Here is a 16,348-nt window from a genome sequence, read left to right on the forward strand (position 1 = left end):
GACAGTGTGACATGTGCACAGACAAGTGCCTGTCAATGTTAAAACTGTAGTTTACATTACCAGTTCTCAAACTTAAATATAGGGAATCATGTGAGTGACATACTGTTTATGTAAGTTCAGAAATATGGTCAAAAGTCAAACAAAACTGACAGTTAAGAGTGGCAGGCAGGTACTCCCGGCAAAATGTCTCTGCTGTCGTTACGGGGACCAGGTAAATGGCTGACATCATGTGCAGTCTATTCCATAGTCAAAACCTTTCCAATGCAAAATCCACCTGAGTTTCTGTTTCAGTCCACTTGAAGATGTTATAGCTAACTAATTGGATGTTACTGCAGATGTCAATGATCATGTGCTGTGGCTGCAAATTATACTGTAGAGAAACGGATGCATGCCCAATGAAGTCATGCCAAAGCCATAGAACTATGTATAATCTATGTAGTTATACTTTAGGCTTTATCAGCATCGGCGTTGCATGGCTCTTCAGAGCCAACATGGGTGCCCTAACCGATCCAAGACACTATCAGTAGGTCCCTAGAAGTTAGTTAACATAATGTACTGGACTGCAAACCTACTTAGCTCTTTTTCATTTTACCCATGTGTGGATAGGATCTTGCATGAGAAACATGGGAACCATCATGAAACGCTGAAGCTGGTGAGCAGAGAACAGCTAGAAGCCACAATGCCTGGGATGAGTGGGTTCAGACGACATCACTTCACCACCAGTCAGTGTACTTCACACTGCTACAATGTAAACTACCTCACTCATATCTCTCCCCCTGTTTGAGTTATGGCTACTCTGGTATTAGGGAGCAGCTGTGACGGGACCTGGGTTCAAATACTATTTGAAATCATTGAAATATTTTGTGCGTTTGCTTTAGCCTGCCCCAAGTGCCAGATAGGCAGGGTTAGGGACTATTCCATTGGTCCATGAAGCAAGGCAAGCTCAATCAAGCACAGATTAAGTATTTGTAAATGATTTCAAATGGTAGTTGAACCTAGGTCTGGCTGTGACTGTGGGCGGCCCTGCCTGCTGCTGGAATTCGCTCTGCATGCACTATACATGGACAGGTGAGCTAGCTAGCAGTGGTACAGACCAGACCAGGCAGTCAACACAACCAGAGATGGAGAACAGAAGAGAGAGAGGAAGGCTCACCCTGACTCACATGCTTTGGTACTCCTCAACACAGGACTCACAGTGCCTTTTGATAGTAGAAGCCAGGGGGAGTTGAATGTGCTGGTAGAGGAAATGGGAGAGGAGTAAGAGGGTTCATATGAACACCCTGGTCAAAGGTGGTGCACTATAGGGAACAGAGTGCCTTTTGGAATTGTCATGGGTCAGTCAAAGCACATGGATTGACTTACTAAGCACTCCCATTCCAAAATCTGTGATGGCTTAATTGAAGTCATTATGTGTCTTAATTGAGTTGTTAGTAGGCATGCTAAGCACAGAGTATGTGAGTGGGTGGACAGTTTGTTGTGTGACCTAACAAATCAGGGTCTGCAGGTAATTTAGCCCAAACTGGAAGCATGAGCTGGCAACATGTTCTTGGTTGAGAGGAAGAGATAATGAACGAGTTGACAAGCACCAGGGGCTTACCGTAGACCCCTTTTTTAGGCAAATGGTTACATGTAACAAGCTCTAACTCGATAGAGAGAACTTGGTAAAGGAATCTGTTAGCAGGCAGCTGTCATTCTTGGGATTCTCGACCGACAACTTTGTTACTTTTCTAATCTGATTTAGTCCTCAGTGAAAGATCTCATCTGCCTGGCGGCCAGGGCTTCCGCGGATGTACAGTATAGCTCTTTCTTTCTGTCATATCAGGGAGTCTAGAATCAGTGTTTAACAACACCGGTCCTCGAGTACCCCCAACAGCACACATTTTTATTGTATCCCTGGACAAAAACACCTGATTCAACTTAGTTGACAAATAGAATCAGGTGTGCTTGTCCGTGGCCGCAACAAAAAATATGTACAGTTGGGGGTACTCGAGGACCGGAGTTGGGAAACTGGTCTAGATCATGCCCCAAAACTCACATTTGTACTCACTTTAAGTACTATAAGTAAGTTTGCCTTTTCCTGAGCCAGATCAGCCCATAGAACATTAGTCCATCTCCAATTTCTGTAGCATGAGGCAAATACTTCAAGTACTATTTGATATGTCCCTGTAGCCTTGTATGACCAGAGCAAAGACACAGGCCAACCTAAAAACAACACATCGTTAAGTGTATACAATGTGTAGAAGCTCCAGCCTGAGCCACATAAAGATCATAAAGAAGGGGACCACAATGTTGTCGAATGAGTCTGTAAAGTGCACATCATGTGCACTTCCCAAATGACACCCTGTTCCCTAGATAGTGCCCTACTTTTGACCAGGACCTATAGTGCACTATATAGGGAATAGGGTGCCATTTGGAACATGCATGTCTTCATGTAGTCAAACCCTGAGTGGTCGGTCAGAGCAGTGTATGAACAACTGCTCTGTAGCTCGATGTTTAGACTGCAGGCTCAATAAAGTCTGGTATGTGCGGCAATTAATTTCCTCAGGCGGGCCGCCCTGCTCTGGCTCTCCCCACCCTCCTTCCTAGAGCAGGCTGGGGTCTAGGGGCCGAACACAGAGGGACCCTGTCCAGCAGACGGACACCCTGCTGACCATGAATGAAGGCTTCACCTTCAGGGGCCACAGGATTTACTCCTCATTCATCGCTTATGTCCAGCACTAGGGCTGTGTTCCAAATGGCACCCTGTTCCCAATGTATGTAGTGCACTATATAGGGAATGTGGTGCCATTTGGGACTCAACCTAGGATTCATGCAGACTGAAGTTAGCATGGTGGGGAGTGGCAGGAATAGCCAGCATTGATGAGGTTGTAGAAGGGAAACGGAGGGCCGAGCACACCCCCATTCACATCGATGGGGCTGTAGTGGAGATGGTCGAGAGCTTCAAGTTCCTCGGTGTCCACATCACTTTTTTTTCTTATTTTTACCGCCGACCTACATGTACATAGTACTTCAATTACCACCAACCTACATATACTGGACATATTACCTCATTCACCCCAACCACCTTGTACCGGTACTCCTTGTAAATTTCATCGTTATTGTTATTCTGTTTCTATTATCTTTATCTATTTGTTAATTTTCTTACTTTTTAACTGCATTGTTGGGAAAGGGCTGGAAAAAAAGCATTTGGCAGTAAAGTCTACACCTGTTGTATTCGGCGCATGTGACGAGTACGATTTTATTTGTATCCGTCAGTGGTTTCTATTGACCTCTGTCTACATTGACAGTTGTGACCATGTTAGTTTGTCCAACTTGAGAATATGGTACTTCTTTAATGAAAACCACACTGTAGGGCTGTATATGATCTGGTAAAAAGTTGCTATGATCACCATGTCCGAAAAGCATATGATATAGGGATTTTTAAGTTGAATAAAAATCTCCCTAGTCAGCTCTGAAGCTGGACCCTCTGACAACAAAGCACACTATTAAAAAAATAAAATAAAAAAAAACGCACACACAAGGCTACTCACTATAAGGTGTTGCTGAACTATAACCAGCCTCAAACTGACCAGGCCATTCTTTCTCTACAGATGCTGATCAATTGAAATACAGTACTGGAATTTCAGCATAAACAAGTCTTTTAGTCTAGTTTGACTTTAGATCCGGGGTACAGACTTTATTGGGCTGGCAAAAAATCCCCTCCACGTTCTCATGAGGCAGTGCCAAGATAAATGGCCTGGCTCCCACCCTCACACTCTTTCAACACACACACACACACACACACACACACACACACACACACACAGAGCTTTCAGAGAGGGAGGTAGTCTGGGGCTGTAGACTTCCTGCCTGTAGCTAGAAGCTCTACTTCCCCCCCAATTCATGCTCCCAGGCCCCACTCACTCACACATCCCACTCACTCCCCCACCCTGCACAACATACTTCCTGTCTTTGTCATGGCTAGAGTTAATTTATGAATTCCCCATTTTTATCACAAGACAGGATTTCGCATGATTTGTTCTGATGCTGTGGTTAGACTAGCTCTCTCATGTACTGTACAGTGCATTCAGAAAGTATTCAGACCCCTTGACTTTTTCCACATTTTATTACGTTAGACTTATTCTAAAATTGATGAGAATTTATTTTTATTTAAGCCATCTACACACAATATGACAAAGACAAAAAAAAACTTTTTTAATTGTGCAAATTTATAGAAAATAAAAAACTATTTATTTACATAAGTATTCAGACCCTTTGCTATGAGACTCGAAATTGAGCTCAGGTGCATCCTGTTTCCATTGTTCATCCTTAAGATGTTTCTACAACTTGATTGGAGTCCACCTGTGGTAAATTCAATTGATTGGAGATGATTTGGAAAGGCACACACGTCTATATAAGGTCCCACAGTTGACAGTGCATGTCAGAGCAAAAACCAAGCCGTGAGGTCGAAGAAATTGTCCATAGAGCTCCGAGACGTGATTGTATGGCACAGATCTGGGGAAGGGTACCAAAAAATGTCTGCAGCATTGAAGGTCCCCAAGAACAGTGGCCTCCTCCATTCCTAATTGGAAGAAGTTTGGAATCACCAAGACTCTTCCTAGAGCTGCCTGCCTGGCCAAACTGAGCAATTGGGGGAGAAGGGTTTTGGTCAGGGAGGTGACCAAGAACCCGATGGTCACTCTGACAGAGCTCCAGAGTTCCTCTGTGGAGATGGGGGAGTACCTTCTCTGCAGCACTCCCCCAATCAGGCCTTTATGGTAGAGTGGCCAGACGGAAGCCACTCCTCAGTAAAAGGCACATGATAGCCTGCTTGGAGTTTGCCAAAAGTCACCCAAAGACTCAGACCATGAGAAACAAGATTCTCTGGGCTGATGAAACCCAAGATTGAACTCTTTGGCCTGAATGCCATGCGTCACCTCTGGAGGAAACCTGGCACCATCCCTAGGGTGAAGCAAGGTGGTGGCAGCATCATGCTGTGGGGATCATGCAGCGGCAGGAACTGGGAGACTAGTCAGGATAGAAGGAAAGATAAACAGAGCAAAGTACAGAGGGATCCTTGATGAAAACCTGCTCCAGAGCACTCATGACCTCAGACTGGGGCAAACGTTCACCTTCCAACAGGACAGCGACCCTAAGCACACAGCGAAGGCAACACAGGAGTGACTTTGGGACAAGTCTCTGAATGCCCTTGAGTGGCCCAGCCAGAGCCCAGACTTGAACCGGTTGAACATCTCTGGCGAGACCTGAAAATACCTGTGCAGCAATGCTCCCCATCCAACCTGACAGAGGTTGAGAGGATTTGCAGAGAATAATGGAAAAAAACTCCCCAAATACAGGTGTGCCAAGCTTGAAGCTTCATACCCAAGAAGACACAAGACTGTAATCGCTGCCAAAGGTGCTTCAACAAAGTACTAAGTAAAGGGTCAGATTTTTTTGTTGAAATGTACAAAAATAAATAAAAACCTATTTTTGCTTTGTCATTATGGGGTATTTTTGTGTAGATTGATGAGGGGGGGGGGGGAAACAATGTAATACCTTTTAGAATAAGGCTGTAACTTAACAAAATGTGGGAAAAGTCAAGGTCTTACTACTTTCCGAATGCACTGTATGTTCTGATGGTGAGTCTACATACCAGAGTCTGATTCCTGATCCAAACACAGCTGGATACATTAAGAAATTCTTCAGGTTGACTCTTTCAGTAGAGGTGAAGATGATCTAAGCGGGAGGTGTGTCTGTGTGCGCCGTCTATTAGATGTAGCCTTGTTCACTAGTAACTCTGGCCCAACGAAGATGCTTGCCATCAAAACTGTGACTTCATGGTCAAAACAAACCCTGTTGCCAAAACAACATGTACAGTTATCATGTGATTACTGGCACTTTTTGTAGCTACTACTTCAATATTTGGAAAATTATTGGGTGATTATTATTTTATTTTTTAAATGTGTTGGGGAGACAAGAATTGACTTCCCTAAAGGTGGATAATGTGGAATCTCCCTGGGTTGCCATGGCAAAGCTCTGATAAATAACCCTAGCCAGTCGTGACATGAGAATGATCCAGTTGACTTTACAGAGTGTATGTGGTGTGGTCATTGCACATGACTGTTTCACTCTTCCCTCCATATTTAGATGGTGACCCTTGGCAACCCTTGTTTTTTCGTCTTATCAGTCTACATACAATACCCCATAATCACAAAGCAAAAACAGGTTTTTAGAAATGTTTGCACATTTACAAATAATAAAAAACAGATATCACATTTACACAAGTATTCAGACACTTTACTCAGTACTTTGTTGAAGCACATTTTGCAGCTATTACAGCCTCGAGTATTCTTGGGTATGATGCTACAAGCTTGGCACACCTGTATTTGGGGAGTTTCTCCCATTCCTTTCTGCAGATTCACTCAAGCTCTGTTAGGTTGGATGGGGAGCGTTGCTGCACAGCTATTTTCAGTTCTCTCCAGAGATTTTTGATCGGGGCTCTGGGCTCTGGCTGGGCCACTCAATGACTTTGAGACTTGTCCCGAAGCCAGTCCTGTATTGTCTTGGCTGTGTGCTTAAGGTTGTTGAGTACTCAGGACCTCAAGTCTGAGGTCCTGAGTACTCTGCAGCAGGTTTTCATCAAGCTTTGTCAGAGTGACCATCGGGTTCTTGGTCACCTCCCTGACGAAGGCCCTTCTCCCCTGATTGCTCAGTTAGGCCGCACATCCAGCTCTAGGAAGGGTCTTGGTGGTTCCAAACTTTCTCTATTTAAGAATAATGGAGGCCACTGTGTTTTTGGGGTGCTGCATAAATGTTTTGGAATCCTTCCCCAGATCTCTGCCTCGACACAATTCTGTCTCGGAGCTCTATGGACAATTGCTTCGACCTCATGGCTTGGTTTTTGCTCTGACATGTGCTGGTTACTGTGGGAATTTATGTAGAGAAGTGTGTGTGCCTTTCCAAATCATGTCCAATCAATTTAATTTATTACATGTGGACTCCAGTCAAGTTGTACAAACATCTCAAGGATGAGCAATGGAAACAGGATGCAGCTGAGCTCAATTTAGAGTCTCGTATCAAAGGGTCTGAATACTTATGTAAATACGGTATTTCTATTTTTATTTTGAATACATTTGCAAACATTTAAACCCAGTTTTCGCTTTGTCATTATGGGATATTGTGTGTAGAGGGATGAGTTTTTATTTAATCAATTTTAGAGTAAGACTAAAGTAACAATGTGGAAAAAAGGGGTCTGAATACTTTCCAAATGCACTGTACTAGACAGTTCTCTTTCTGCACAAGTTGCAACAGACTCTAGGAATGCATGGAAACTCCTTTTCAAGTATATTTCTGTCAAACCTGAATTCAAGATTTCATTTCAGATTAGCCTGGTGGAGCCAGTCTGATCGTGCGATGGCTCACAATTTGGTTTGAAATGTGAGCACAGCAGTCAGTCTGCTTGACCAGGCTAGTGCTGATTTATGATAAATGATCAAACTTGTACAATGTTTTCAAATCAACCTTCACAATGTCCACGTCCACTAACAATGCTAATCCTCTGTGGTTACCCCATAGGTTTGTTGGAGGAGAGTAAGGTGCAGACGCCAGCCTTCACAGACTCAGTGAGGCTTTTTCGCCAGGCCCATGGGCAGTATGGCACCTGGGAGATGATGTGTGGCACACCTCCACAGGTAAGGATGGCACAGCCAATGTCAGTGGCTGTGTCTCAAATGGCACCCTATTCCCTATATATACTACGTCACAACATTTGGGCTCTGGTCAAAAGTAGTGTTGGCAATGGGGTGCCATTTGAGACACAGAAATTCTCTCTGCGTGTTGTAGGAGAGAGAACTCGTGTCTTTCTGCATGATTTTACCCCTGCACATAGTTTTTTTGTTTGTTAACCATTATTTAACTAGGCAAGTCAGTTAAGAACAAATTCTTATTTACAATGACGGCCTAGGAACAGTGGGCCTAGGAACTGCCTTGTTACGGGGATTCGATCTAGCAACCTTTCTGTTACTGGCCCGATGCTCTAACCACTAGGCTACCTGCCGCCCCTTGTGTAAATGTTTTGGTAAGAGACCTTATTTAAGACTGTAAGACAATTGAACAAATCTAAGTCTTAGGTACTTTGATTCTCTACAGTACAATCAGAGACCAGGTCAGAAAAATACTGATCAGAATACCTCTTTTCTTACCAAGTCACTTTCCATTAGTGTATATTTCCTGAACAGCTACAGGAAGCATACTTGCCACTCACCCAGGGTCTATGTCCTAAATGGCACCCTATTACCTACATACAGTGCATTTGGAAAGTTTTCATACCCCTTCACTTTTTCCACATTTTGTTATGTTACAGCCTTATTCTAAAATTGATTAAATTGTTTTTTTCCTCATTAATCGGCACACAATACCCCATACTGACAAAGCAAAAACACATTTGATCATTTTTTTCAAATTTATAATAAATAAAAACCGGAAATATCACATTTACATAAATATATAGACACTTTACTCAGTACTTTGTTGAAGCACCTTTGGCAGCAATTACAGCCTCGCATCTTCTTGGGTATGACACTAAAAGCTTGGCACACCTGCATTTGGGGATTCTCCCATTCTTCTTTGCAGATCCTCTCAAGCTCTGTCAGGTTGGATGGGGAGCGTTGCTACACAGCGATCAAATTGTATTTGTCACATGCGCCGAATACAACAGGTGTGGAACTTAAAGCCCATAACCAACAATTCTTTAAGAAGTTAAGAATAATAAGTGTTAAGTAATTAAAAAAAAATATATATATATATATAAAAGTAACATAATTAAACAGCAGCAGTAAAATAACAATAGCAATATGTACATATAGCTAGAGTTAAAGTGAGTATGCATAGATAATAAAGAGAGAGTAGCTGCAGAGTAAAAGAGGGGTCTGGATAGCCCTTTGATTAGCTGTTCAGGAGTCTTATGCCTTGGGTATAGAAGCCTTTTGGACCTAGACTTTGCGCTCCGGTACCGCTTGCCGTGCTGTAGCAGAGAGAGCAGTCTGACTATGTTGGCCGGAGTCTTTTACAATTTTTAGGGCCTTCCTCTGACAGCGCCTGGTATCGTGGTCCTGGATGGCAGGAAGCTTCTACCCCAGTGATGTACTGGGCCGTATGCAGTACCCTCTGTAGTGCCTTGCAGTCAGAGGCTGAGCAGTTGCCATACTAGGCAGTGATGCAACCAGTCAAGATGCTCTCGATGGTGCAGCTGTAGAACCTTTTGAGGATCTGAGGATCCATGCCAAATCTTTTCAGTCACCCAAGAGGGAAGAGGTTTTGTCATATTCTTCATGACTGTCTTAGTGTGTTTGGACCATGATAGTTTGTTGGTGATGTGGACACCAAGGAACTTGAAGCTCTCAACCTGCTCAACTACAGTCCCGTTGATGAGAATGGGGGCATGCTCAGTCCTCTTTTTCCTGTAGTCCACAATCATCTCCTTTGTCTTGATCACGTTGAGGGAGAGGTTGTTGTCCTTGCACCACACGATCAGGTCTCTGACCTCCTCCCTATAGGCTGTCTCATCGTTGTCGGTGATCAGGCCTACCACTGTTGTGTCATCGGCAAACTTCCTCTCTAGGTTTCTTGCTAAGTTCTGGCCTTTCTAGGGAGTTTTTCCTAGCTACTGTGCTTCTACATCTGCATTGCTTGCTGTTTGGGGTTTTAGGCTGGGTTTCTGTACAGCACTTTGGGACATTGGCTTTTGTAAAAAGATTTATAAATACATTTGATTGATTGGTGCTGGTGGAGTCATGCCTGGCCATGCAGTCATGAGTGAACAGGGAGTACAGGCGGGGACTGAGCACGCACCCCTGAGGGGCCCCCGTGTTGAGGATCAGCGTGGTGGATGTTTTGTTACCTACCCTTACCATCTGGGGGCAGCCTTTCAGGAAGTCCAGGATCCAGTTGCAGAGGCAGGTGTTTAGTAGGGTCCTTAGCTTGGTGATGAGCTTTTAGGGCACTATGGTGTTAAACGCTGAGCTGTAGTCAATGAATAGCATTCTCACATAGGTGTTCCTTTTGTCCATCTGTGGATCTGTTGGGGCGGTATGCAAATTGGAGTGGATCTAGGGTTTCTGGGATAATGGTGTTGATGTGAGCCATGACCAGCCTTTCAAAGCACTTCATGGCTACAGACGTGAGTGCTTCAGGTCGGTAGCCATTTAGATAGGTTGCCTTAATGTTCTTGGGCACAGGGACTGTGATGGTCTGCTTGAAACATGTTGGTATTATAGACTCAGTCAGGGACAGGTTGAAAATGTCAGTGAAGACACTTGCCAGGTGGTCAGTGCATGCTCAGAGTACACGTCCTGGTTATCCATCTGGCCTTGTGGAGGTTGACCTGTTTAAAGGTCTTTCTCACATTGGCTACGGAGAGCGTGATCACACCGTTGTCCGGAATCAGCTGATGCTCTCATGCATGTTTCAGTGTTACTTGCCTCGAAGCTAGCATAGAAGTAATTTAGCTCGTCTGGTAGGCTCATGTCACTTAGCAACTCGCGGCTGTGCTTCCCTTTTTTAGTCTGTAATAGTTTGCAAGCCGTGCCACATCTTCAGGTCTCTCCAGAGATGTTCAATCAGGTTCAAGTCCGGGCTCTGGTTGGACCACTGAAGGACATTCAAAGACTTGTCCCGAAGCCACTCCTGGTTGTCTTGGCTGTGTGCTTAGGGTCGTTGTCCTGTTGGAAGGTGAACATTTGCCCCAGTCTCAGGTCCTGAGCTTCTGAAGCAGGTTTTCGTCAAGGATCTCTATGTAATTTGCTCCGTTCATCTTTCCCTCATTCCTGACTAGTCTCCCAGTCCCTGCAGCTGAAAATCATCCCCAATTCATGATGCTGCCACTGCCATGATTCAACGTAGGGATGATGCCAGGTTTCCTCCAGAGGTGACGCTTGGCATTCAGGCCAAAGAGTTGAATCTTGGTTTCATCAGACCAGAGAAGGTTGTTTCTCATGGTCTGAGAGTCTTTAGGTGCCTATTGGCGAACTCCAAGCAGGCTGTCATGTGCCTTTTACTGAGGAGTCTGGCCATTCTACCATAAAGGCCTGGTTGGTGGACTGCTGCAGAGATGGTTGTCCTTTTGGAAGGTTCTCCCATTTCCACAGAGGAACTCTGGAGCTCTGTCAGTGACCATCGGGTTCTTGGTCACCTCCCTGGCTAAGGCCCTTCTCCCCCGATTGCTCAGTTTGGCTGGGCAGCCAGCTCTAGGAAAAGTCTTGATGATTCCAAACTTCTTCCATTTAAGAATGATGGAGGCCACTGTGTTCTTTGGGACCTTCAATGCTGCAGAAATGTTTTGCTGCCCTTCCCCAGATCTGTGCCTCAACACAATCATGTCTCAGAGCTCTACGGACAATTCCTTCGATCTCATGGTTTGGTTTTTGCTCTGACATGCACTGTCAACTGTGGGTCCTTATATAGACAGGGGTGTGCCTTTCCAAATCATCTCCAATTAATTGAATTTACCCCAGGTGGACTCCAATCAAGTTGTAGAAACATCTCAAGGATGATCAATGGAAACAGGATGCACCTGAGCTCAATTTCGAGTCTCATAGCAAAGGGTCAGAATACTTATGTAAATAATAACCTGTTTTCACTTTGCCATTATGGGGTATTGTGTGTGTGTGTATTGATGAGGGGGAAAAAAGTATTTAATCCATTTTAGAATAAGGCTGTAACTAGGGATGCACCGATATGACATTTTGGGCCGATACCGTTATCCGATATTTTCCTTGACAAAAAACCCGATACCGATAGCAGCAAAGTTTCACCTCTGTCTGTCCGTGGCCTCTCTTCCTCGATGCGCACTGTCACTGTGTCCGTTTCCATCTTGTCCAGCTGTGTCTAACATTTCACGTAAACCCTGTTTCTTGTCTGCATCGAAGTAGCGGTCCTTGTACCTAGCATCGAGCATGGTGGCGACACAGTAAATAGGCTCCGAGAAAATGCCACTGACTCGCTTGTTCACAGCCTCTAGTAGAATACTTTTCCAAGTTAACCCCACGGGCCATGTCGGCAGTTTTAGTGAGTGTCTGCTGCAGACGCAGTTGATGAGCTTTTTTCTCAAGTCAGTTGTTCGAATGGAGCTAAGAGTGTGTTCATGTTCTCAAATGCCATTGAAATGGCAGCAGCGGTATGAGAACCAGCACATTCATGAGCTTTCCTCTGTACAAAATCCTCGTCGACCCACTGTGCTGTCGGACTCCGCATGCTCATGGGGCTGACATCGCTGGTCCAAATGTCAGTCATGAAGCTAATAGCAGTGACGCCCATAGCAAGTAGCTCATGGATGTGCGTTTCAACAACATAGGGCAACATCTGAGAAATAGCGCCTACTTGGTAGTGTGTACCGGGGCTCGAGGTGCTCGACCAGTTGACAAAAGCCAACATTATCCACAACAGAGAACGGTTGATTGTCAAGGGCAATGAATTCCATTATCTTGGCCTGAATGGATTTCGCCTTTGAGTTGTCTTGCTGAAATGTTTTTACTCTTTCAAATGACTGCTCGATACACACAGCAGACATTGTGGGCTAGGTTAGGAATGCTGTGTTGCACGTGTAGCGCTATATTGTTTGTGGCGTCATTACGTCATCTACCTACGTTATATAGGTATGCACATCAGCTTTAACATCGGCGTTAAACTAGACATCAGGCCGATGTTGGCATTTTTTTTTTATATCGTGCATCCCTAGCTGTAACGTAACAATGTGGAAAAAGTCAAGGGGTCTGAATACTTTCCGAATGCACAGTAGTGCACTACTATTGAACAGAGCCAAATGGGTCTATGTAGGGAATAGGGTGAAATCTGGGATACAATCAGGGATGTAGAGTCCAGCTGAGAGATGATGTCACTATGCCCCCTGCCCTGGTGACACAGCATCCTGTGGGCATGAGCTCACTGTGCCCCCGAGCAGAGCTGAGTCTTTGTCTGTCTTTGTGAGTGTGATGTCTGTAGCTCTTACATCAGGGCCTGGGGGCCTTGACTCATACCCATCATTCTTAGTATCTCATAGACAGATTGCTCCGGTGGGAAATGGAGGGAGCCAAAGGTCAGACAAAGGAGCCTTGGGCTCAGAGTTAGCCACAGAGTCACAACACAGCACTTTCAACAGACAGACAGACACAGCCGGTGTATATACAGTGTACAAAACATTATGAAAACCTGCTCTTTCCATGAGACTGACCAGGTGAATCCTATGATCCCTTCTTGATGTCACTTGTTAAATCCACTTCAATCAGTGTAGATGAAGGGCAGGAGACCGGTTAAAGAAGACATTCAAAGTTAAAGAAGACATTTCAAACCACCTTCGTAAGTGGTTTGAAGTCCGATACAAATCTGATTCCTGGCCATGCACCTTATTATTTGCCCTCAAGTGGTTTGGCATATTTTGTTTTATTGCTAGCTACTCTGTTGACAGTTTGACAAGAACATGACAAGAACATGGTAGCTAACTATCTTGTTAGCTGTTTACAAACAAATTAGTGAATGTGTAGAAAGCTAAACGGCTACCTAGCTAGCTAGTTAGCTCTTGTTGCTAGACAAAACTGAGCCATTTGAGGCTTTTTAAAGTGTTCTTACACTATGATTTTGAACATTCAAAGCAACTGGGAAATGTCCATGGCAGGCATTGTCAACTTAACTTGCTACATAACTTCTGAGTGGTAGGAAGCATGAGCACCACTACCAATCAGCCTACACCACTGCACACACATCCGCCATTACTATGACAACTAGCATAGCCTTGTAAGAAAATGACTGCTGTCTGAACATGCACGCATCCGATTTGGTCACTTGTAACTTGCTTTTTGAACAGTCAATATTCGAAAACGGATTTGAAAAACAAAACCGATTTTTGAGCATTAAGGCCAGCATTGTGAACAAGGCTTAAGAGACCGATCAGGACAGATAGCCTGATGCTGTTATGCTTGTAGCAGCAGTGACTACTGCCTCGGTGCACTCCTTGGCTAACATTTTAACAATAACCAAACAGTGGTAGTCATTCATCGTGCCCTGCTGTGACACACCACCAATGAGACACCTACAGATAAGACCAGCACTCATCATTCTGTTTCAAGTTGAAATACACCAGAATGGTAGAACAGAGATTCTCTGGCAGCATTGCCAACTCGGCTCCTACACATTCCTCTGTCCCATATCATCATGCAAGATCAGTAACTCGCATCCAATGCAGCCTAGCCCAAAGCTCTTGACTTCAAGGCCAAATAAGTACAATAGAAGATAGTCATGATAAATATGTTGTGATGAATGTGTTGGGCCCCTTATATTCAACTCTGGACCGCAAAGCCAGTTCCACTTATTTTAGACCTGGGACACCAGGTGGGTGCAATTCATTATCAGGTAACAGAAAACCAGCAGGCTCCGGACTGCATAGGATAAGAGTTGAATACCACTGATCTAGAGCAATCAGGCTAGAAAAACCAGTTCTCAGGTTTCGATAGCTCTGACATATCTGTAGTGTAGAGTGCCGACCATACCTGAGAGGGTAAAGTACAGTAGACTAGTATACAGACTTTTGGAGATGGCCTCCAGCAGATACAAAGCATGAATGGGATCTAAAATGAACCACTTCCCATGTATAAATAAATACTCTGCCCTGAGGCCAGAGATTAGCCCCACTGCCCAGTGGAAGTATGGCTGTATTGGTCTCAGTAGTTCATGAATCACTTTGCGTCCCTTTTTGGGAAATTTGTCTTGCATCTCAAACAGCATAGCATCACCACACTTATTGTTGTTATCTGATCTCGAACCCACTACCATCCCTGTAGATTCTGGCCAACCTGGTGATGGAGACACTTCTCCCTGAGGTCAGGGATCTCATCACCCCGGGACTGAAAGGCAAAATGCACGAAAGGCAGAGGAACTGGATGCTGGTAAGTTCTATCTCACACAACTGACCAAATACCCCTTTATAATACTAGGGAAAATGTCTTCTTCTGAGTTCCCTGTTTGTACATGAATCCATGTCATGTTGGGATGCAAGAATGCTGGTGATCTACATTTTTGTATTCCATGTTCACAACGATGAGTCACAGTGGCACTTTGGTCAACGTTTCGGCCCAGTGGCTTTTCTCAATACAAGATGCAGACATAACAATCCTCTGTGTGTCCCCATGCAGATCTGTGATGCTGTTTATGGTCTGGTGGTGAGGCAGGCCCAGGCCCAGTATGAGGCTGTGGTGCAGAGCTGTGAGGCTGGACGCCCCCTTTTAGAGGCCTCCATACGCACAGACATGGACCAGATCATCACCTCCAAGGAGCACGTCAGCAACAAAATCAAAGGTGAACCCTCAGTGACCTGTGTGGTCCAGCTGTTAGAGCTGCGGACTCCAGCTCATGTATACTAGAGTCGGCATGAGTTGGAATCCACACCACTGCACTTCTGACTTGCCAACTTTTCCACCTTTCATGTCTCCTCTTCATTATTCCATCTTTATAAAATAAATAAATATCCCACAATAAATATATTTAAAAGGTATGAGCCCTCCACAGTAAGATGAAGTTGAGCCCTAGTCCCAGACATTGACCCAACATCAGTTTTACAGTCCACCCAGTAATGGATTTTGGGGGAGTAAGCAGATCCTAGATCTGTGCACAAGCCAGGGCAACTTGGGACCCACAGTAGGTAAATACCAGTAGTTTCAGTACAATGGTAGATTCTAGTTCATACTCTGAATACCTACAGTACATGTCTGGCCTGTATGTCATTCTGGGCTCTTTGACAGTGGTGTGACAAATATTTACCAACAGTTGGACAGGTGGTTGTCACAGCCACAGACAGTTATGTGGTATGTTGACAGCCTGCGTCCATGGAGTGGAAGACATGAAGAATAGCAGCATTCCATCAACAGTTACATGGAGGACTTAGTCTGTCGCAATAACAATCTTATATGGAGAGGAGCTGAATTCCTTTGGACGAATCATATCTTGAGAAAAGCACGTGTTGCGCGATGAGTCACAGTGGAACTTCTGCCAGTTTATAAAGTCATGAAGACTAGTCTGTGTGTTGACATCCTCTCTCTCGTTGTGTTTCCTCCCAGCGGTGGCGCTGCCTAAGGCAGAGAAGCTGCTGAAGGTGAGTATCCAGCCCTACATCAGCTCTATCCTGGAGGCCCTGATGGAGCCCACCAGTCGAGGCTTCTCTGAGGTCAGGGACGTCTTCTTCAGAGAGCTGGTGGACATGAGCAAGAACACACTGAACGACAGCACCAAGGAAAAACTGGGAGAAGTGAGAGCGCTGTTATTCATTTATATGGGTGTCAGTCTAATGATCCAGCATAACAGTTTAGCTGCATGCTTTTAATCCACC

The 16,348-nt window shown here is 44.7% G+C and overlaps 1 protein-coding gene across 1 annotated transcript in view; it reads left to right on the forward strand.

The window, feature by feature from the left end:
• Positions 1 to 16,348, forward strand: part of LOC106585213 (protein Niban 2) — a 52,666-nt gene that overhangs the window by 24,747 nt on the left and 11,571 nt on the right. The window contains exons 6-9 of the mRNA XM_014171171.2: positions 7,555 to 7,670; positions 14,808 to 14,912; positions 15,159 to 15,321; positions 16,080 to 16,267. Coding sequence (XP_014026646.1) covers positions 7,555 to 7,670; positions 14,808 to 14,912; positions 15,159 to 15,321; positions 16,080 to 16,267 — 572 coding nt within the window. The remainder of the gene's footprint in view (positions 1 to 7,554; positions 7,671 to 14,807; positions 14,913 to 15,158; positions 15,322 to 16,079; positions 16,268 to 16,348) is intronic.

The sequence above is a fragment of the Salmo salar genome, chromosome ssa24, assembly GCF_905237065.1.
Source record: "Salmo salar chromosome ssa24, Ssal_v3.1, whole genome shotgun sequence".
Taxonomy (NCBI): Eukaryota; Metazoa; Chordata; class Actinopteri; order Salmoniformes; family Salmonidae; genus Salmo; species Salmo salar.